The 24085-nt window shown below is 44.0% G+C and overlaps 1 protein-coding gene and 1 long non-coding RNA gene across 5 annotated transcripts in view; one reads left to right on the top strand and one right to left on the bottom strand.

Annotated features, from left to right (window-relative positions):
- Ptprt (protein tyrosine phosphatase receptor type T) overlaps positions 1-9785 on the top strand; it is a 1029624-nt gene extending 1019839 nt beyond the window's left edge. For all 4 annotated transcript variants that reach the window (XM_078051815.1, XM_078051813.1, XM_078051814.1 and 1 more), the window contains 4 exons: positions 3084-3209; positions 4056-4219; positions 6744-6879; positions 7776-9785. In XM_078051815.1, the coding sequence (XP_077907941.1) occupies positions 3084-3209; positions 4056-4219; positions 6744-6879; positions 7776-7829 (480 nt within the window). In that variant the 3' untranslated portion in view covers positions 7830-9785. The remainder of the gene's footprint in view (positions 1-3083; positions 3210-4055; positions 4220-6743; positions 6880-7775) is intronic.
- LOC144378137 (uncharacterized) lies at positions 1473-18379 on the bottom strand. Its single transcript, XR_013439721.1, has 4 exons — positions 11538-18379; positions 11199-11379; positions 6768-6924; positions 1473-6363 (listed from the first exon to the last, which is right to left on the bottom strand). It is a non-coding gene; the product is annotated as an uncharacterized LOC144378137 (long non-coding RNA).
- Between the last annotated feature and the right edge of the window lie 5706 nt (positions 18380-24085).

The raw sequence follows: 24085 nt of genomic DNA, 5'->3' as shown, positions 1-24085 counted from the left end.
GTCTTGAGCTAAACCATAGAGGATGTTTCTTGCTGATGAGAATCATATCTGAGCCCCAAAGGTTTACTGGGAACAAAACGGGTGCCCCCCGCCACCCCGCTTCTTTCCCTGCCTTTCTGTGGCTAAATGAGATGCAATGTCACGGGCTGTAGGAAGACGCTGACGATCCTTGGCAGCTCAAACCCACATCACCCGGCTGAATGTCACCCGCACTGTTGCAGATGTGGTCTCATAAATTAGGGAACCGGAGTGAAAGGATGACTCTGATTTAGGATTAGAAGGGCCCTTCAACCTTCCCCAGGCCCCTGAGCATTATGGGAGAGTGACCTGGAAAATCAAATGCTGAGAAGTGTCCCAAAGCGTAGGCATCTTGTTTGAGGCATAGTAGACCCTATTAGCTTGAGAAATTGCTCTGGAAATCTTATTAAAAGAGACAAATCATTCCACATTCTCTCCAGGCTGAAAATATTGGGGGTAATAGACTTTCTCTGATGCCTTGGATCCATGCACCCCGTGTCAGGATCACAGACAAACTCTGGCAAGGCTAAGTTCAATGCAGGCAATAGAGGCAATTATTTTTTTTTTCAAATGGGCAATTCTGATTAATTCCAATTTCTCCAGCCTGCCACAGACTTATCTGTACCAGTCCCTCATTACTGAGAAGGTTGCAAGGCAGAAGAGCCAATGGCAAAGAGAAATGAAGTTCAAACTGTGGGTTTGTCATTACTGCACAGCTCAGCAGCTGCAGACGGTCCAGCCACGGAGGCCCTGTGACCGGCCCTCCCCGCCCCCCACACATCGCCCTTCTCCACATGCTCCGTTAATCCCGATGAAGATGCTGGGAAAGCAAGGCACATTGGCTTATGAAGCCTGACCTTGCTACTTAAAGGGCTGATGAGAAGAATCCTTCAGATTTGATATACAGATTCTCCTCGACTTACCATGATTCAGCTTAGAATTTTTTGACTTTTCAATGAAAGTGACATGCATTCAGTAGAAACCACACTTCAGATTTTGAATTTGGAACTCCTAGCCAGTCCCCCAAACACAAGGGCATACAGTATCTCTGTGCTGCTCGGCTGGGGTGCTGGGTAGGTTAGGTATATTAAGTGCAATTTTGACTTAGGGTATTTTCAACTTTAGGTGCATTTATGGGGAATTTAACCCTATTGTAAGCTGAGGAACATGTGCACAATGGTAATGAGATAATGGCAATAACTAATAATAACAACTATTTGCACTCTCAAATAAGTGCTTATTCCATGCCTGGTGCTGTGTTAAGGGCTTTCTTGACATGAATTATCTCCTTTGTTCTCATAACAAACCTGCGGAGAAGGAGTTGGCAAAAGTTTTCTGTAAAGAGCTGGACAGGGAATACTATAGGCTCCTCAGGCCACAGGGCCTCTGTCAACACTACCTTTGGTGATGGCACAACAAAGTCATAGACAATACGTAAAAAAGTAAGTGTAGCCATGTTTCAATAAAACTTTATTTATAAACCTTTATTTACTACAGGTTTGGGGCAGTAGTATGCTGACCACTGCTGTAGGGTGAACGATGTTATCCCTAAGTTAGAATTCTGGGTATCCACCATTAGGAAGGTGGGAGATGTGATTTTTCCCTCTCTCACATCTCCTCTCCTCTCTTTTCTTCCCTTCTAATTTGAGTTCTGGAGAAAGAAGAGAATAAAAGACATTTTGGCATGTGACTCCCCGGAATGAGTTTGTTCTCCATCAACAAAGGGGAATGTCACCTCTCTTCTGTGAAAACCCTGTACCAGAGGAGGCCACCTCCACCTTTCCAAGGGTCACCTCTGTCAATCTAACTCCTTGTCTGCATGGAGTGGGGCCAGTGGCTAACACCACTGATGGGAAACTCAGGCCCAAACTGCTCTCAGAAGCCTTGGTGGGTCTTTGTGAGTTTCAGCTAAACCTCCTGGGTAACGCCCACATGGTCTTTCCATCACATGGCCTCTGCCCATCCTAGAGTGGCCCCCATAGGCCTGCACCCCTAATCTTAGCTGTTCTCTATGGTCCAGCTCTGGGGATTGTGCACCTTGGCATCTCTATGCCCCTTGGAAACCGATCAGTACCTCTGCAGCCAACCCAGGGCCACTTCAATATTGTCTCCCTAATGAAAGTCACCTAGCAGCTCACCAGATACAGTGGATGAAGCATGCATCTCTCTTTCAAGATGATACCCATACACATGAACAACCAAGATTTCTCAGTCTCTGCACTACTGGTGTTTAGGGTCAGATAACTTCCCAAGGGGACTGTCCTATGCACTGGGGGGGGGTGTATTGAGCAGCATCCTGGTCTCTATAAACTAGATACCTATAGCAATTCCCAAGTAGAACAATAAAAAGTGTCTTCAGACATTGGAAGATGTCACCTGGAGGGACAAAACTGCCTCTGACTGAGAACTACCCTCTTAGACTGAAGGGTGACAATTCCCTACTGCTCTTGGCTATGAGTTCTGATTCCCAATCCCAGAAAATTGGAAAAAGTATCAACAAGACCTATCCAATACAGGTGATGTTTCCTATAGTGCAAGGGAAACATAATCGTCCCTAATTTACATATGAGAAAACTGAGAACTGGGACACAAAAGTACTAAGCAGCAGAGCCTGGATTTGGACCTAAGACTTTCCTAGGCAAAAGCCTGTCTTTTAAAAAAAAAAGTTAATCATTATCTGATCATGAACGAACATTGTAGGTTTTCCTGGAATGAGGGAAAGTTTGCCACAACTTTCATGTGAAAATAAATCCATATCATATCTCTTCTAATCCTGACAGCAGCATTTCAAGGTAGATATTGTTCTCTCCACTTTACAGATGAGGAAACTGAAGTCTAGCAAATCTAACAAATGGTTTGAAATCGGCCCAGCAAAGATGCTTCACCCAGTGTTTCTGTGTTCAGAGCCTTGACATTGCAATACCAAAAATCTTCTCCCAAATAGGAAAGCTGAGTTCAGTTTCTATGTGATATTCTACCACTCTAGTCCGATAAGAAATGGCACTGATGTCCACCCCCTACCCTGTGTCCTCAGCCTGCTTCTGTCACCTCTTTTCTTGCCCCAGCTCTGTATGCAGTACTGGCCCGAGAAGACCTCCGGGTGCTACGGACCCATCCAGGTGGAGTTCGTCTCCGCGGACATCGACGAGGACATCATCCACAGGATATTCCGCATCTGTAACATGGCTCGGGTAGGTGCAGGGCTGCCACGGCTTGCCTTGTCTCCTTCCCAAACAGATGGAGGCTGCCGGAGAGGATCCCACCCAGCCAGCCAAGAGTCTGTGTTACGCTCTCCTGATAATCTCTTCCTTCGGGAAGTGATGCCTTTGCCAATTCCGGTTCCACAGCCAGCGGTGACTCCAGCAAAGATGCAGAGGGCGACATCCAGCCTGCCATCTGCCTGTTTCCTGACACACTTGCCGCTGTGTAGACAAAACTTCCCAGACATTAGCTCTTCCCCACGGTGCCACGCTATTTTGGCACCAGTTGATGCAGACTGATTGGATATAAAAGCTCTGGGGTAGTCCCGCAAGTACTGAGAGTACTGTGCTTTCATGAGGATACTCCCTGGCTGAGTGGAGGAGCACTGGGCAGGAGGGGGCAGCTTGGTAACCTATGAAATGGTAGCTAACTGTTGGTCTCTGTTGGGAGCTCAGGCTGAATATAAGTCAGCCACTACCCTCAGTTTAGTCTCTAAAGGGAAGGTGAGATGTGTTCTGACATGAGCCTCACAGAGAAAGAACTCTGCCCAGTAGAATCAGGGAAGGTATTTTGAAAGAAAGGGGCATTTGAATTGGGTTTTGAAGACTGAGTAGGAGTTTTCCAGGTAGAAAGGAAAGGGAATCAGTGTGCACAAAGCTGTAGATGTATGTGTGGGGATAGCCTGTGACTGTCCCCATGATGTCAAGACTTTAGCAAGTCTTCCACTATGCTAAAGCCCTCCCACGGCCACCCTCCCCTGCTCCAGCCAGGGTATCTGGAAGGTTACATCCCAAGCTCCCGTAGAACAACAGCCCTAACAAGCTCTCTGTTCTCAGCCACAGGATGGGTATCGTATAGTCCAGCACCTCCAGTACATCGGCTGGCCTGCCTACAGGGACACACCCCCCTCCAAGCGCTCTCTGCTCAAAGTGGTTCGACGGCTGGAGAAGTGGCAGGAGCAGTATGACGGGAGGGAGGGACGCACCGTGGTCCACTGCCTGTGAGTACTGTGGAGGCGTCTCCAGAGCAACGGGTTGGCGGGCGGCAGAGCACTGGTGAGGATGCTGCTGGCCACAGCTCTGCCACTTCTCAAACCCCTGACAGGGCGAAACACGAAAGCCCTTCAACCAGTTGCCCGTTGTCCTGATTATTGTTATATGACATGTGATTGTGCAAGCCATGGAGGGGCAGACCACTCCCCAGGGCTCCCAGCTTAGGGGTGAGTCCCACCCTCCAAAAGGAGGCAGGACGTGTCCTGCTAGTCTAAAGGAAGATTGTGACAAGCAGGTCCCTCTGACCAGAGTTTCCTTCATTATTTCCTGAAGAAGAAGAGAAGGGAAAGCCTTAGTTAGCTCAAGCAGACGTTTTAAACAAATCACATCATCCCATCTGCAAGGTAGATATGATCATTTTTGTCGTGAGAAAACTGAAGCCCAGACAGGGAGACGGATCAGGAGTTAAGAGATGTGATTTGCATGCCCTGGGCTCTAAGATAAACTGCCACCCCCTGAGCCACACTGCCTTGGAGAAAACCAAGGGACTCACCCACCGTGTCTGCCTCCTGGGATGTCTCTTACTACAGGCTTAGAGAGAACACAGGGGAGATGCTCCTCGGAGGAGCTGACGGATGGATCTGCAGAACCTGGGAACTCTCTTTCCCCAGGGCACAGTGGGTGAACTGGAGTCTTCACTTCTTGTCTTAGAATGAGCACAGCCCAGAGACCCCCATGTTGTCATCTGAGGTGGGGGTCAGGACCCTTAGAAGATTGTGGCTGACAAACTGTGCAGGTCAAGAAAATCACTTAACCATGGGGTCCTCACTTCCCTCATTGGGATGTTGAATTAGACCATCTTTAGACCCTGTAGTGCTCTGGTGTGAAATAGTCAGGAAATGAAAACAATATTTAGTCTGTCGACAAAGAGATCAACAATGCCATGCTACAGGAAATGTGGTCCAAAGTCTTCCCTTTTACACAATCACTGTTTCTGAGCAAGTGGAGACATTTATAACAGCTCACTAACCTCAAAATTGAGTTCAGTCTTTTCAAAACCAGCTAACTGTCCACTTTTTCTCAAATAGGCAGTGCACGCGCATCAACAAAGTCAGAGCAAAAAGGTGGTTAAACATATATGTGCACAACTGGAGCTTCAGAGCCCCCACCTACAGCAAAACCCCTTCCCAAAGGAGACAGATCACGAGATTAGAGTCCTGGAAGTTGCTGTGTGGCGTACTGGGTCAGGCTGATGCTAACATGGGCCACACCATGCTGGCTCTCCCAGAAACTGCAGCCTGTTCCCTGCTAACTAACCCTTGCCCACTCCAGTTCCCTCCACGCATTCCAATGACTCCACTGTCAGCACAGGCCACCCCTACCCTTCAGGGTCTCACTCCCGCAGGCCCTGAGATACCTGTGTCCTCTTGACTCATCTTCTTGCTCCAGAAATTGCCAAACCCTCCTTCTAGGAACCCTCCCCGCTCTTTTAGCAATAGTGCCTTTTTATCCATGTATCCTCTAGCCAAGGTGGCCAGCGGTTTGAACAGGAAGAAAACACAGGATTGACACTGTGCCCACAGAGAATAGGAACCTAGCATCCTTGTGGACCCCAGGCACCACAACAGCCACTGAAATGCAGGCAGCATCCAGCGGAAGAAGGACAACTATCTGTACTTGAAGCATCTGGTCATGGGATATCCTGTAGCTAGAACATCTGGGAGGCTGACTGAGTGCCTTCGTTTCTGTCCAGATGTTCTTTAGACACACACCATTACATGAAATCATTAGCTGCTCTTGGCAATGGGCCCAGGAGTTTAGAATCAGGTAAATTCCTGGAGGAACTCTCTATAAAGAGTTTGAGGGGTGTTTCCGTGAAGATGATTTATAAAGCTTCAGAAAGGAATGACAGAGACATGGTCCTACCCAGAGTACTCTTTCCCCTAGACTCAACATCAGTAGGATCCTGCTCAAATGAAGATGTGCAAGTAGAGACCTATTATTTCAGGATACAGCCTCCCAGGCCCACAGTCTCAAGCCTGGGCTGGCTGACCCTAGGCTTCCCTTAGTGGAGAGTAGGAAGACATCATAAGGAAAATCACCTGGCACCTTCCTTTGTCTTCACTGGATATGAAGGTAGACCCAGAGCATCCTGTAGGACAAGGACACAGATGTCACGTGAACAAAGACACAATATCCTCCTGTCTTGGGGGCTTCAGCCAGGGTGCCCTGGGTGACTGTATCATGCTCATGGAAACAAGGAGAACTAATTATATCTTCTATGGTCTTCTAGTCCAATGCCTCCATTACAGGAATGGGGAACTGGGGCCCAGATAGGGAGGGACTTGCCTCCAGTCAAAGAAGCTTTCAGGGCACAAATGGAACTCAAGCCAGAGCTCACAACTGAGGCTTAAGTTCTCACCCTGATGCCTCATCTTGCAGGCTTCACTCCTACCATGAGGCGCTAAGATCAGCTGGAGCTGGGGTCGGGGGCACCCAGGGATATGGCTTACCCCTTCACTCTCTGTTTAGAAATGGGGGAGGCCGCAGTGGTACCTTCTGCGCCATCTGCAGTGTGTGTGAGATGATCCAGCAGCAGAACATCATCGACGTGTTCCACATTGTGAAAACATTGAGGAATAACAAATCCAACATGGTGGAGACCCTGGTGAGTGTGCCGAAAGCTCCAACAGTTAGGGGCTGACTGTAGTCCCTGGAATCAAGGAAAAATGACTTCAGGAAGGAGAAACATTCAACAGCTGGGTGTTCACTGAGTATGCACAGTCTATCTGCATATCTCTAGGCCTGCCCTGTTTCTTCCCCTGCCAAACTGACCCAAGTTTTCTTTCCTGCAGGGTAATGCAAATGTTCATCCTGGTACACCTACTTTGTTTTACTTTCTACCCATTCCTTAAGAAAATATCACTAACTCAGGCTTAAAGGAAAGGCTTCTGAATTTGTAGAGTGTGAATTATGTTTGCAATTCAGTCCAATCCTATTCTAATTCACTTATGCTAATTTTTACAGTATGAAGCATTGAACTAGGACACTGTAGGAGAAGGATAGTAAAGAGAGTGGGGAGGCAGATCCCCAGAAGATAAGACCTGGTGCAAGGGAGGAGTCAGGCCATACACAAGGGATTTTAATATAAATGTCTTTAAACCTACTCAAAGTGTGATCTTACCCAATGTGAGATCCCACTCAGAATCTGCATTGCCCGGGAGTGTGTAGACTCTTGAGCCTCACTCCAGATCTACTGAATCGGCAGATGCATTTTTAACAGCTGTCCCTGGGTATTTTGTACACAGGTTACCCTATGAGAAGAACTGATATGCAGAATGGTAAGAAGAAAGGGAACAATCCCAGCTGGGCAGTTAAAAGAAAGCTCAGGTGGAGTAGGCATCCAAGGGAACACTGAAGGATGTCCAGATGAGGATAATTTTGAATTGACTCTGAATGGATATAGATAAAGTTTTTTTCAAAATGCATATCTCAAATCTAATGCATTTTTCCCTTTCCTTTCCATCTCTCTCGTTTCTTCTCCTTCGTCTCTCCTCCTCTCAGGAACAGTATAAATTTGTATACGAGGTGGCACTGGAATATTTAAGCTCCTTTTAGCCCATGGGATGGGGAACCTGCTGGAGTCCACAGGCTGCTGCAGCCGAGCCCCATTTTCTGTGAATGGCATGACTGGGCTCAGAGGCACAAAAGTGACACCCGCGCCCAGCTCCAAGGAGAAGACTGATGGTCCCATGTTCTGCAGTGGGCTCTGCACCTTCTTAGGGGGTTTCCTGTAGCTGTGGGAGATGCCGCGCTCACAGGCCCAGGCTTCCCTTACACACCTGACCAGCCACGCCCTGGGCCCAAGCAGAAGTGCACCCACAAGCAAGGCCCTGGACATCCGGTTCCCAGACCTCTTGTTTTCATTCTTTCCAAGTTTGTGAATCTCATGGCAAGCCAACTGTGCAGGTGCTAGAGAGTGGGAGGCTGGCCAATACTTCCTTCTCCCTCGTTCCCTTGGTAGTGTGGGGATGTGGGTTCTGCTTCTCTATGCCGTTATGGAAAAAATTGGGACCTTGGAAGTCATTGCTCTGATGCCCTGTACACTCTCTTCTTCAGGGGCCTCTGGTGCCAGATACCTGCCAGTCTGGATCAGTGTGACCTTGGAGTGGCCAATAGACCACAGTGGAGGCCACTGTCCATCCTCATATTGAACCTGCATGGGGCTTGGCCCACTGCTAATCTGTACTCCTTTCCCAACCCAGGCCCTGACCTTCTGTCATTCACTGGCCAACCAGCTGTGCCCACAGCACACACTGATAAAGGTTTTCCATGCTCCTTTGTGGTCTGTGGGAGGGGGTGCAGGGAATGTCACTACTCCACTTCATCTTTGTAAAAGGGACCACCTTCCCAGGGCAGGGCTCTGTCTGGTCTGTCTAATGTAAACCCTGTGTCTCTTGGATGATAGCTTCCTTTAGGAGGAGCCAAGAAGATAAGATTTGATTATTTTCTCAAGTACATGTGGAAAGAAACTTTCTTTTGAGAGTGTAAAATTTTAGTCTCATATGTCAGGAAATAAAAAAGACAGAGTGGGAGTTTGAATGTGTAGCTATAAGATATATCTCTTGAAACTATTTTATTTCCTGTCATGGCCTTGAAAGGTCCCAACCTTGGATAGCACAACCACTGGGGAAGGCAATATGGGCTAGTCAGAATATGATCCCTGGGTGCTAGGACAGAGAGAGTAACAGCTTTGTGGAAAATCTGGATCTCCAAATTTGTATTCCCTAGAGAAATACAGCCGCCATCTTGAAAAAGGCCATTGTGCACCCATTCATGCTTTGGTTTAAAATTGGCCAAGGGGATGAGGCCTGGGACTCTGAGTCTTGCCCAAAGTATGGATGAGTCAAGAAAAGGGAGCCAACATTTTCAAATGTCTACTGTATGCCAGATGTCATGCTTGGCACTGTCCCTAGTGACAACTGGCCTACTCCTTAGTACCTCCCATCGAGGAGCTATTACCATCATCTCCATTTTGCAATTGAGGAAACCAACACACCTTCCTCAGAGATGAAATCCTGAGTCCCAAAAAGGCAGGTGATGGAGCTGAACCTTCTCTGTACTATATTCTTCAAACATCCCCAGCCAAGCAATTATTTTATTGGAGAAAAAATAAGGCTAGAAACTTCTGAGCAGAGAACTCCACAAATGGAAATTTAATTCTTTCTTTCTGATGCCAGTTCTTCTGGGAAACCCAGAATTTCAGATATATTTTAGTAACTCATTCCTGGTTCTCCAGGAAAATTTCGTCTTATCTAATTTCTACTTCATGAAAACCATGTTCCTGCTCCCTCAAGCTACCAGGGAGCCACCCAGGGATGCTTTACCTTGGTCTCTAGCCAGTGCCTAGGCACAGTATCTGGCAGCCTCCCGTGGCCTGGGATCTAGGAAGCCCCATCTTGCAGGCTGGTCTAACTTGAAATCGGGGATAAGGGGCAAAGAATTTGGTAAAGCACAGTTTTTGCCCTTTAGGGCTCACTATGTACTGGGAAAATTAAACCACTGCAAATGGTGTGAATGAGTATTACCTGAACCTGGGTGTGAGGCTCTACCTTTGGATTCCTTGAAGAGGCAACATTCATTCCAGGCAACAGGTAGATAAAGAAGAAAAGGAAATTCAAGCCAAGGGATCAGTCACTGCAGTGACAAATAGGTGAAAAAGGCATCTGGAGGGACAGACGGTGGGAGGCCAGCCCAGCGGGAGCACAGCAGGCCAGGGGAAAGTGGCAGGCAACGAGCCAGGGTCAGGGACACAGATAACCCACTGAGGGTGCAGACATCGCCCTGCAGGCCACAAGAAGCCTGTGGAGCTCAGCAGTGATGTGCTCAGTTTGGTGTTGGAGAAGGCTCCCTCTGGACCGGTGGGGCTGCCTCTTTTCCTTTCATCAGACACTGTGAAAACATTCCCTTAAGCGTGTACTTTTTAATAGCATATCTATTTTGTCTGTCTGCTCAATATTTTGTTGCTGGAACAAAATATGCAGTGGATCATGAGACTCAGCTCTTGTGAGAAACCCAGGGTCTCTGCTTTATCATGGAGCAGGGTCAGCAACCTGGGCCTCTATGCTCACCGGGACAGGACATAAAAGGAGCCCAGGGAAGCTGCTTCATTGGCATGGACTCTGGAGCTGTCTAGAAGTCCAGGGACACCAGACTTGATCAAGGAAGGGCTGTCACTTTGGAGGTTCAAAAGGAAACATCTCAAAGCAAAGGCAGGCAAAGGAACCCCATGACGAACTCGCTCCTCTCTTTTGATGGGCCTCTTCCCAGGTGTATTTGAGCAGGTCCCCAGGACCCAACCCCCACTGATCCTGCTACCTTCGCCTGGTTCCAATCTACTGCCCCAAATGATCTTCCCCAGCCTCAAGGAGCCTGCAGCCTATTATATGTTGTTTTTCCCCCACATCTTGGGTGGAAGCAGGGCTATTTAACACAAATCCTATTATTCTCCTCAGAAAGGGGTTAAACATCTGACAGATGATGATGGCAGGCGTTTCCACCATTTCAAATGGCAGAAATTTAAAGGGTGACTTTAAATTGTAAAAACTCAGGCCATATGGGGTAACCCAACAAGGGCCAGCTCATACCTTCATTTTCTAACAACTTAGTCACCCTCCAAAGAGGCTAGTGTATGCAAAACAAAATGAAAGTTCCTTGGTGGAGATAACTTCTCTAAGATCCCACATGGAAAATATGTGGCAAGTCTTAGACAAGATGGGGTAATGATGCCCAGGAATTTGGACGTGATCCCTTACCCAGGAAATCACCCAAGCAAACACCGCCCTCCCCAGAGTACCTCCTCACCCCATGGTGGTTAGAGGGTAGGCTTAACCTTTCATGAAAACAGTCTCCACAACAGAAGCTAGATTCATGTCCAAGGCACCAAAGAGTCTCCTCTCTTAGCAAAGATCTTCCTAAGATTTTCACCTTCTAGACATGAACTCCACTTGAAGAAGATGCAAGGAATTAATGAGAATCCAGGAACTGTCCCCACTGGCATGTGTTGGTGGTCTAGATAGAGACAGCTTCAGCAATCAGGAGCCTGCAGGTGTGAAGATCGTGGGCCCTCCAGGTCTTCCAGGCCCCCAGACAACCACAACAGGCCTCCCTTTGTAGGAATAGAAGGGCACTTGTGTTAGGTATTGTCCCTCTCTGCGGGGTGGCCTGAGTAGTATCCCACAGGATGTCAGACATCACATGGGGCCAAAAGACTCTGGGCTCCAATTATCCTAAAGAGTGCTTGTGATTATCATAGCCCCAGCTTACTGATGAGGAATCAGAGGCTCCAAAGGGTCAGATCATGCCCAAAGTTCCACGGCTGGTGAATGAGCAAGCCAGGACTTAAACTGGGTTTCCTGATCACTGAGACAGTCTCTTTCCACATTGTGTCTGAGACTTTCCCATGGGGTCATCCATATCTGCAGAGACCAGAGTGAAGCAGATAACTCAGTGGATCCCAGTAAATCCCAAAGTGACACTGGTAAGCTTAAAATTCCTTAAAAAGTATCCTGGTTTACTCTCACAATTCATGTAATACCTGAAGTACACTTCCTAATTTGTTCTGATTAGTTTCGATCTGACTGTAAAAACACTAAAAGAAAAAAAAAATGGAACCCAATACCTCACATAGCTTGGATCTGTCCGGCCCACTCTGCGGGACCCTAAGGGAATGATGTCCCAGTCTGAGGCATAGTGATTGACTACGCTGCTTTCTCCTGAGGCTAATTCCATACTCAAGCTCAAGACCAGCTCACCCCCGCCCCAAGCAGAACCTTGGTGTGGAGGCGTCCTGACCTCACTGTTCCTGAGTTGACCTCAACTAAGGTCCCTTCCAGTTAGGTGTGGAGGAAATCGTTGACCTACTAGAAGGACGAGGACTCGCCCATCTGGCATGGTGAAAGCCAAGCTGGATGCAGCCTTACCCAGCAGATTCCTGATTCCTGGGTTTCAGAAGGTGGTACCCATTGTCACAGTGGAGTCCCAGCATTGCTAATGCAGGCAAATCTTCTTCACATGAAGGTCTGGAGTCTAGAAGTCCCCTACTTTACTTGAGCCACACACACTCACTGGATTCCTGCAACCTGCAGCACCCTAGAGGGGGAGCCACCAGAAAGCACAGATTTCTATGTAGGATTAGTATGGCACAGGGCAGCCCTCGGTGAGGGATGGGATTGTGGTAGAAAGAGCTCAGTCTTTGGGTTGAACCCTGACTTTGCCATTCCTTGGCTATGGCGTGGTGAACCAAATAATACACAGAAAAAAAAAACATGAAAACCTGCTTCAGCAGGTTAGAATGGGTAGATTTGGAAGGCTTCAGGCAGGAAAACAGGAAGGCAAGGCCAGGGAATTGCAACACAGTGAATACTCAGAACCAAAAATGGTCATGGACCATTGAGCAAAGTGGGCACTTCTATGACACAACAGGACAGGGGCATAGGTAGGACTTGTCAGACTCACTTAGAACAGGGGTGCTACTTTGGAACAGATATCGGCATCTGGGGAGAAGATGGCTATTTTCCCTGTGGCCAATCATGTTTATTCATCCTCCATTTCTGGTTGCTGTGTTAACTCCTGATGTGTCCTTACCAGGATCCCTATTTTCTGTGCTCTGTTGAGAACCCCTGTAGAGTAGCTAGGTTTGTCAGTCTAGGAAGGCTGCTGCAGACAATGGAGGAGCAGCCCAGGGAGGAGTAGCCAGGCACTTACCAGGTCATCTCTGGAACAGTGATGGCCCAACCCAAATCAAGTCCAGAGACATTAAAATAAAAGATCACTCACCTGGACCTCCCTTCCTGAGAGCAGAATGAAGAAACTTACCCTTCTTTGGCTTGCAGCTGGCCTCTCCTGAGCTGGTCATCAGCACCAAGCTAAACAAGGAGTGATACTGTGGAAGACATGGGTGACCTCAAGGGTGAGCATCGTGGGATGCTGATCCTAAGCCTTAAGTCCAAAACATTGTACCAGGCCAAGATCCCCAGAGACAAATTGCTAACCCAAGCTGAAGGACAAGTCAGAAGATGAAATATAAATTGTCATGTCATCTCAAAGTATTGATTTGCCCTCCCCATCACCCAACCAGCTTCTGATCAGCTCCAATTACAGCCAATATAACAGAAATAGGAAAAGTAAATCCAACTAGAGGAAACCAGCTGAGATTCTATCTTATTCATATATTCCCATGCAAGGGAATATATGTTGGAATTTTCCAGGTATACACATCTAGAAGTTTTAAAGGGCAGAGGCTTGGCTTCACCTAGACATCAGTGATGACTATCTGTGCACGTGAACAGGCTCTCAGTTTCTTGGGAACCACGGATAGATTTTTGCATGGTACTGGCTATTCAGCTAGCTATCTTATAGAGATTAAGGTCATCTCTTGTGTATCTCCTGCCCACCTCCAAAAGAGGTTGAAAAGGGTAACAAAGGGGCCACATTCACCCTCTTAAATCCACCCATGAATGTTAGGTCTCCAAGAGAAGGGATCAGCAGTCACAATGGGCCTCCACTCCTGGCTTTCCACCCTTCTAAGAGCATAGTGGTGGTCCACTGGGGCCAAAACAACGGATATGGGAAAGGTCAGGATGCAAGAGAATCTATTGGAAAGAGCTTTGAGATATGGATAACCATCAATCATTCTTCTGTATCTGAGAGCTGCTCTGGGCAGTAGGAGTCAGAATTTAGTCCCTGATTAGAATATTCAGAGAATGAAGGCCTAGGGGATTTGGAGTATTAGGAAAATACTTGTGTAGAATTCTAGAGTTCAGGGTAATTAGTGTAGTTCATGATTCCTCAGAGAATGAGACTCTTGGATTTAGGGGAGGAAGAGTAGTGGATAAGGAACTGGCCAAAATGAAAGTCCCAGAGTTGTAGTACTCTACTGCCTCTGGGCTCCTGAATGCAAGCTAGTGGGCCCCGACATGATGGTCCAATAAACTCTCAGTGCCCACTCTGCTCCAGTCCCTCCCATGAAAGAGTAATGATGTAAAGTGTTTGGGCAGGTGGAAGCCCTCGGGGATTTCTGGGATCTTAGAGGGAAGAGTGGCATCATCCTAAGTAAAATCAGGCTTCTGAAGGGTCAGACAGAATACCAGCTCCCATATCCCCCATGGAAATGCAGATTATTCAACAAAGTCAAGCACAGTTTGCTATCCCAGGTCACCTCTGTGAGTGGAACTCGGACCAGAGGGTGAAACTGAGTAGCTATAGGAAGAATATACTAACTGCAGGAGAGCCCATCTCAGCAGCTGCCTGGTAGAGCCACATGTCTCCTTAAAGGGAACAGGCAATGTTGCTTAGATGGGCTTTGATTCTCTTCCATTCTAGGTGGGTGAGATCTTGTGGTTCTGGGATCATGTTTGAACTCATTCATACCTGCAAGAGCCAGAGCTGAGCAGGTCACACTTGATTCGTGCAGGTTGAAGCCTTCTGCTTTCCCACTCAAGTCTCTCCATCACACAGGACAAGTTGCTGCTCTGGCCACATATCCTGGGCTCATCCAAGTGGGTTATCACCAAACACCAAGCCAGAGGGAACAGCTGCTTTGCCGCAGACCTGATGCCTATGGGTCTCACTGATGAAAGCAGCCATGGCCCAGACCCAATGGACATCAGAGCCACCAGTGACAGCTAGATCCAGTAAAGGTCCAAGAAGGACCCAGAGCAGAGCTTTGCTTACCATAGACATTATCTCCAAAGGTTAATTCTATCCCCGATCCCCACTCGAGGCCTATTGGAGCAGATTTCAAAAGCACAGTGACTCAGTTGATGCGTGATTATAATCATTCCCAGTGCATACATTTCATCACGAGGTGGATTTTGGGCTAGTCCCGGTTAACCCACATTGATAATCAAATTCAAAAGCACTTTTCTATCTTCTCTTTCACTCTACATCCTTATAGCCAATCAAAGGCAGAGTTGAGGATTCTACCATGGCCTTGGCTACACGACACCCTCATAGCTCTCTAAGGGCTATCATGAGTTTCCCCTGCAAATCCAGAGAGGCAAACATTTGCATATCCACTGGGCATATGATATTGCATGAGACCAAAGTCTCCACGCTATTTGCAGCCTCCTCCATGAATCCCAATGGCCTGCACTTGTACAGTTTGGGTGTTTGATAGATAAAGCACGTATGAGAAGAGAAAACAAAATAAATCAACTTAAAAAAAAAGCCAGCACTGTGCTGTCAATGTTCTTCTTTTTTTTTCTTTTCCTTTCCAATTCTAGCTTAAAAAAGCAGAAGGTAAATAATGTCAGGTCAATGAATATCAGATATATTTTTTGACTGTACATTACAGTGAAGTGTAACCTTTTTACACCTGCAAGTCCATCTTATTTATTCTTGTAAATGTTCCCTGACAATGTTTGTAATATGGCTGTGTTAAAAATCTATACAATAAAGCTGTGACCCTGAGATTCATGTTTTCCTAAGATATTTGCCCTGGTGTTTTCCTGAAAATGAGTGGGAGTGAGATGGGGACATATCAAAGTAGAAGGGGAAAATTATGTTACCAACTAGGTTTTCAATATTTGTGTTTATTTAATCTTCACAACATAAACAGAAAATACACATTATTCCCTCTTTACAGAGGAGAAAGTTGAGGCTCAGAACTACCACAGTATTTACCTGCACACTGAGTTAGTAAAAGGGTTGGGTCTAAAGCGGTGTTTCTCACATGTGGTTCACAGAGCACTGAGTTAGAATCACTGGGACATTTTAAGCTCCTACAGAATCACAATTTCAGGACAAGCTTCCCAGATGTATCAGCTAGCTTTTGCTGTATAATAAACTACCCCAAAACTCAGTGACTTGAAACAATAGTCTTTTATAGAAGTCAACTTGGACTTAGTTGATGGAGGGTGATCTCAGTTAATCTCAGCATGGTTCACTTACATGTTTGCTGAGGGCTTAACGGGCTGGTATGGATTTGCTCCTTGTTTCTCCCATTCTCTCTTAAGAACAACAAACTAATCTAGACATGTTCCTCATGATGATGGCAGGAGCATGAGAGAACATCCAATCATGTGCTTTGCCAAGACTTTGGCCTGAATCCTATCTGCAACATCCCCATTGGACAAAGCTAGCTACACGGAGTACTCAGAATCAAGAGGCAGAATTTCTGCCTCTTGATATAGACCCTCTCCTCAATTTTCCAATCAATGCTAGGATTAGACACCAAATCAATGATGCCGATGTAGCCTTTAACTCTAATATCAGAGTGTGGTCCATGGACCTTCTTCATCATTTCAATGAAATCTAGAAGGAAACATCTATACACACCAAGTCTAATTCAGTAGGTCCAAGATGACAGCCAGGAATATTCTCAGTTAAAAAATGCCCCAGATTATCACAAGATACACTAGAGTTAGGTAAGCCCTGTTCTAAATGCTGTTGCTCTCAGTGATGGACAGAGCTGAGCCTAAGAAGGAAGGGGACATGCGCTCTGCATTCTCTAGCTTAGAAGAAACACCCAGAACCAAGTTCTCTTAGATTACTTGTTCTTATTTTCTTTTTACATATACAAATGTAAACGTGCACTAGAAACATGAGCCACAGGGCCACAGCTCAGGGTTCATTTTATTCTTCTTCAGCCTTGGAAACTGTCGGGATTGCTCCACCTATTGGACCCTGATGTACTGCCCATCTGAGTCCCCAAACTCACAGAGCCTGGAGAACATGTGCTTTCCAGCTTGGGTCCTAAGTTTGGAAGCTGGTGTCCAGCCAGCTAGTTATCCTTGTCACATTGTCCTTGGTCATTTTAATACTTATTCTGCCAGCTCTAATTATTCTTTGGCCATGAATATAATATTGGAAAAAGAAACTTAAAAAGAAAGAAAAAAATTCTTACACGATGCCTAATTACCAAAATACTTCAGGGCATATTCTCTCTCTCCCACCCCCAATGGAAATATCTTTTGAATATCTTTTGTAATAATATCATTATTACAAAACTGGTACTTACGTATATAAACATACATACATTTTCTACATAAATGCCATCCATCGGTATACTCAGAGGCCTTTTTTCTTCTCACTGGAGAACATACTGTGACCGTATTTACATGAAAATGTGTTTAAATAAATATCCTTATCTTCCCGGACACCTTTCAGTATTCTTGAACCTGAGCTAACTCAGTTTGGGTACATGAAGATTTAGAGGTTCCTACAAGTACACTGAGAAAGCCACCCCAGCTTTTGGGCCAACATTAACAGTGAGAGACACTCACCCTGTATGTTTCAGCCCTAGAGAGAGATGGACCACAGTGGAACCCTCCTCTTTATACTATTTGCTCCCTGAGTGGGTCCTAACCCGGTCTTCTGTATGGCTGGACATAGAGTGTGGCCTCCATCAGACCTAGGAGCACCTTGACTGAAACATGATTGGTAGCTCCAGATTGGCTTAAGATCTTCCTCTAATTCCAGGGGCTCACACACCTTCTCTCACCAGAGCTCCAGGGAACCTAGAAAGCCTGAGTCACATGAGTGTATGGCAATGAGGTCACCAACATGCCTCACAGGAGGCAAGAAAAAGGATTTTATTTCCTCTGGCAGTGTTTGGGCATGGCAAAAAGAACAGAAGTCAGTGAGAAGGAGGAAGAGAGCTACTGTGGATAATTTTAGAAAAAAATTTTACTACTTGCTTTTTGGAAAAGTCAACCAGACTCCTCTAGGGGTTAGCCTTAGTGACTTTCTCTTGAAATTTAGCAAAGGGACTGAGATGGGAATCTCCTTGACAGGCAGTAGAGACATGGCACCCACAGAGAGATGACACCCATAAATGGAACAACTAGAGACAGAGAGTCACATGAAGTTATAAAGCCCTGAAAATCAGTAGTGCTGCAGAAGGTTTCAACTTTCACAGTCCATAGAATGGGCTTTGGCATGATGTCTAGGACTCAGGGACATCTGGAACTCATGGATGGAGGGACGGAGAAACATACAGAGAGTTATAGATGCACAGACATAGAAAATAAATATGTAAATGGATTATGTCTGATATTATTAGTAATTAACTCTCATCTCACAAAGCATAAGTAATTTTTATTCTTCTTTATAGTTTTTAATATTTTCTTAATTTATCTATTTTTATATTTTTTATAATTTTTATAATTTATATTTTTTCTTAATATTTTATATTAAGAAAAAATATAAAAAATATTTATTTACCAAGAAAAGTCCATTAATTAAACAAATGGAGAGAGAGAGCAGAATGTAAGGAAATGAAGGCCGGATAGACAAGATGACACCAACTATGGGGTCGATCCCAAAGACCTGCCACATGCTTGGATCAAGAGTCTCAAAAACTTTGCCTAAGAAGGAGGATATGGTCCACTAGTTAACTCAGTATCCAAAAGGGAAAAACTCAATTTCTCAGCATCAATAAAAGCACTTCTGCTACAGAACCTAGATGAATTTTTTCCAATAGTTCCCTTAAATAATGGCTTCAACAACATCCTTAGCAGAACACAATGCATTTCCCTCCTTAAAGGCTGAATGGCTTCATGCCATCAACCAACTTGGTGAAAGCTTTTAACCAAAGGGCCAAAATGAAGGGTCTCAGCTACATATTTCTCTGGAAGTCAGACCTAAGCCAGGTGTAGCTTTGCAGAATTTTTAGTATTATACTGCCTGAACATCACTCTGCATCCATGAGATAGAGGAAGGCTTTTATCCCAGACAATTATCAGCAAAGTAGCCATTCTGAGTTGCTGATTAAATTTGGAGCCTGACTTTAAGAGGCAGCTGAGCAAAGAACAGGATTATCACCCCTTTTGAACAATGAGGAGCCTCACAGTTATATGTGCCTAGACAGAAGTAGAATACATCCCTCTGTGAAGGTGGGGCAGGAGGGGCCATTCGAGGTTATAACGAGGACTGACTCCATCTCATCCCATTTTCCTCCAAACTATCTACAAATATGTGGTCAAGTCTGCAAGCCTGTGACCACACCTGGCAGTCAAACCATTGTGTAAATCTGGGAGGAATTTTCTCTGATTACAAGACACAAAATGAGAATCATAATCAGTGGTAGATGCTGAAGCACATTTGCTACCTAAAAGATGTAAAGCAGCCTCAAAGAAGATGAAGTGGTTCATCCCTCCCAGGTATCTGTTCCAGATGGTCCGTACTCACTCAGAAAATTGGTCAATCGTCCATTTCTATCCCCTGGGAGATGATTGACATTAAGAAAAAAAAAACAGAGTGGCAGAGAGAAACTTACAGAGATGCATGCTGAGGATTTCAACTTTCATGCCTTCCATCTGTTTGGGGCACCTCAGAGAGAGGCAGGAAGAAATGGGAGCCCATTTTTAGTTTAGTGTGCAGAAGATTAACCAGGTAAAGCAGATGCTGCTGGGTACCACTTCAAATACCCTTTGACCTCAACTCTTGTCTTGTCCATGACTACGGTGACTATTTCCAAACAGGTTTCTAAAGATTACATGAAGGAATAATCCAAAGTACCTCCTCCCAGACAGACTCTGCACCTCTCACTTCCTGCCTTGTGATTGCTGATTCTATGCTCTGAGACACCCTTTGCACCACTCATGTGTGTGCCCCCAGAAATGCAAGAAAGTTGACACCCCATAGTGCAAACTTTACCCAGCTGAAGATGGAAGCCTGATGGCAGCACTGAATGACAATTCATATAACTTTTCAGATGGTCCCAGAACAAGCAAACAGATCCTTGCAGAGGTGGGCAACTCTGCAACACACATTGTATTCCTCTCCCTCTTTCCCTCCCTGATCAACACCCACTACCTTCATTGCTTCCTAGAATCACTCTTCCTAATAGAGAGTGGCTCCAACATTGCTTTTAGAACACTAGCTGGGAAGCTAGGCCTAAGCCATGGGCAATATCCCATCCTCCAGCTGTTACTCTGCCAACACTCATGGAGGGCTGCCAGCTGTCCATTAAGCTTTTAATCCAAGGACAAAATGGACTTGGTGTAAAACAACCCAGGTGGAAGAGATTTTACTCGGTCCTAGGCTCCTCCTGTATGTCATGCAGCTAATTTGCTACTCGGATTTGGGAATAGGAGTCTTGCCATCTCACATTTTTTGATGAAAATAGTTAGCAATCCTGCCCAGTAGCAGTAAAAAGGACATCTAGGGGTCCTTTACAGGACCCTATTGTGAGCCCCAGCACAAAGGGGTAATTGGTGAATTGCGTGGAGGAAAATCTGAATCTGGGATCTATGCACAAGGGCTCCTGCAGCAACACTTCAGTCTACACTTGGCCAGGCGTGGCTTCTGACAATCGACACCGACAGTGTCTCCTAATGGAAGACACTGTGCAGGGAAAAGATGTGGGTGGCAAATTGGGTTTTCCAGCCAATGCTAAATGCAGATACAAACTCTTCAGAGACAAGGAAGCTCCTGGCACTAGCTCCCTGTTCCATCTCTGCTAAGCCCCCTGTACTCACTGGCTGTCAGATTTCTAAACTGACAGAGGAAGAAAAAAAAAAAATAATGGCAAAGCTCAACATCCTCTTCCTTCTCCTTCTGGATGCTCCCAGGATGCTCTCTGGTAGCTCCCAACTCTAGGCAAGCTCAGAACTCCCTTGTAAGGATGAACAAACAGAAAAACATCACCAGACACATGAAAAGATGCAGGAGTTCAAAAGCAGAGGTTCACTTTGAGGAATCAGAGAAAGTGCCTGCCTTATGAAATCAAGTCTCTGCCAAGAAGAGGGAGACATTTTACAATAACTACAAATGCAGAAAGACACAAGATTTGATAACTGAATCCAAGAACACTTTTGTTGTTGTATCCTACAAAATAAATTGCTGACACATCTAATCAAGATAAAAACACAAATACTCAAAATTAGGAAACAGAAAAGGGATATAATAGTGAATGAGGAAATTATACAGCATTATTAAAAAGCCATTATGAACAATTCTAGCTAATAAATTTTAACATCTTGATTGAGTAGTTGATTTTGGAAATGTATGAATATTATCAAAATTGACACAAGAAATAGAAAAGCCAAGTAGACCAATCATCAGGGGAAAAAAAAGTTTAAGTTGTTAATTCTTCCCTGAAAGATACAAGAACAAATATTTCCATGTGAGCATGATCAAACTTTCAAACAAAAAAAAATAATTCTTTGTATGCACTATTTCAAAAAATAATGCAAATAAGGAAAGTTTCCTGATTATGAATGTTATGAAGCTAAAATAGCAAGAATACCAAATCTGATAACACACACCTAGTACCTATAAACCAGTCATATTTATAAATGCAAAAATTTTTACTAAATTTTAATGATGACACTTTGTGGTCTTTTAAAAATAATACACCATGTCAAAGTAATCTGTGTACCAGGAATTCAAATAATAATTCAATATGAGGAGTTTACAGGTAAAAGAGGAAGACATATACTTATCTTAATAAATACTGTGAAAGCATTTGACAACATGTAATATAGATTCCTAATGAAATACAATAGCCTCAGTAAGTCAGTAACAATAGGACATTCGACTAGTAAAGGAGTTAAAACAATGAGCAGTAGGGATTTCTGGAGTCCACCTGTATCTACTTCTCCACCTCATCTGTACATGAAGGCAGATGGCACCTTCAGATCCTCCTTGATATTAGTTGGGGCCATAAGACAAGTCCTGGCCAATGAGCTTGAACAGAACTGATGTGTATCAATTTCATGCCAAAGCATTTAATTGCTAATGAAAGACCCTCCCATGCTTTCTTTCCTTGACCTATCAATCAAGGATGACCTGTATTATAGATTCTGCAGCTGTAGGATGGGGAAGTCTCCATCAGCCTGAATCATTGAACCACAAAGGGAGAACAGTTGCTCTGAGTAGTTACTTGGATTTTTAGAACTTTGTGTGTCTGTCTGATAAAGAAACTTATGTTTTCCTTAGCCACTGACTATGAAGAGTACTTTATTACAATATAATGCTTACTGCAAATAGTAAATATATTAAATAATAGAGATAAACCTAAGAGTTTTTTCACTAATGTCATGAATGTCTATATCATGACTATTATTTGGTATTGGTGGCTGATGTCCATGCAGTTAATACAACTCAATAAGAGGAAAAAGAGATTATTGTTACAATTATCACTGCAGTGTCACAGATTAGCCCAAAACAGACTTTTTAATTTTGTTCTGAATTTTGTGGGTGAGGATTTCAGGAAGTTTTTTTCATAGGATCTCTAAGGTGGTTACAATCAGATATTAATTAGGTATGAAGTAATCTTTTAAAATTTTTTTTAAAAGTTATTCTTTTTAGATATACATAACAGTAGAATATATTTTGACATATTATACATACACAGAGTATAATAAGCCTTGTCTGGGTTGGATGTCCAAGGTGACTCACAACCATTTTTATATTCTATTGATCACAAGGGATTCACAGAGATCAACCATGATTCAAAGGGAGAGGGCTCATCCTTTTTATAAAAATAGTATAAAAAGTTTGCTCACATGTTATTAAACTATTGTAAATGAAGTTTCAAAATGATTATAATCAATGACAGGTGCCTATAACTCCAGACCTATTTAAATTGATAAGAAAATTTTTAAAAGGCACATATTATAAAATAAATATGCAAAATAACTGGCTTCTCTTAGCATACTTGTAGAATGAACTAATGAATTCATTAATTCATTCTTTAAATAGCATCAATTATATGTTAGAAAATATAATAGTAAAGATAATTTTCACAACAGTAGTATAATATATATATATATATATATATATATATATATATATATATATATATATATACACACACACAAAGCCTAGGTTTAAACTTGAGAAATGCACAGGACCTGAATAAATAAATCTATGGAACTCTATCTCAGAACCTCAAAGAAGACAGGAATAAATGAAGAGATGCAACAGAGGATAAAAATCACTATAGTTAAAATTCCAATTCTATCCAAAATTAAAAGAATATGTTTAATGCAGCTTCAGTCAAAATCCATATTTATCCTGTAATAGGTAACTTGAAAATATCATTTTAAAGCTTATTTGAAAAAATAAACACACATTATAACCCAAGAGTTTTTAAAGGAGCTATAAAATCAAAACTATGTAATACCAATGTAGGAACACATTCTGGTCAATTCCCTGGGATTTCTTGTCTCATCAGATATTAGCAGGACATGTTTCACATATATTAAGATACAATTTGAATAAAACTGGTTTGATATTATCAAGTTATCCAGTGATCAAACACAAGGGAAAACTCTTATAAATCACCAAAGCAGATTTTTGTTGGCTTTGGTTCAGCTCAATTCAGTGCATTTTATCCTATCCAACACGTGTGTGTGTGTATGCATATGTGTGTGTGTGTGTATATATATATATACACACATATATATGTGTGTATGTATATATATGTTTAAGATTCACAGTGTTCCCATTATTCCTTGGTTAAATTTTAATTACACAAGTGATACATGAATACATTCTCCTTGTAAAATAATCAGAACATTACTGATAAACCTAAGCCTCTCTTTGGTCTCCTCTCCCAGGCTCCAGTGCCTAAGCCTGATAGAAATAGAAAATCTTTGGTCTATCTTACCACCCTTGATCTTCTTACTTTCCAAATAACCTTGAGGACCAACAGGCCCCAGAGCACTACTCTAAGGCATTAAAATCAAGGTCAACAAATGGCCTTACCTGGTCAAGAATATCCAACTTGAAAATGAAAATAAGCAGAGACGACCAACTTTAATATAATCTCCATTGTTGGTCCCTGGACTGGAAAGATGGCTAAGTCCTCCCTCAGGGTTTATGCCAGATTCCACAAGTCAAATCCAGCAGGCTTTGTGCAA

Source organism: Ictidomys tridecemlineatus, chromosome 5, assembly GCF_052094955.1.
Source record: "Ictidomys tridecemlineatus isolate mIctTri1 chromosome 5, mIctTri1.hap1, whole genome shotgun sequence".
In the NCBI taxonomy this organism is placed as follows: domain Eukaryota; kingdom Metazoa; phylum Chordata; class Mammalia; order Rodentia; family Sciuridae; genus Ictidomys; species Ictidomys tridecemlineatus.
The sequence above is the reverse complement of the archived record's forward strand: the minus strand, read 5'-3'. Positions and strand labels throughout refer to the sequence as shown.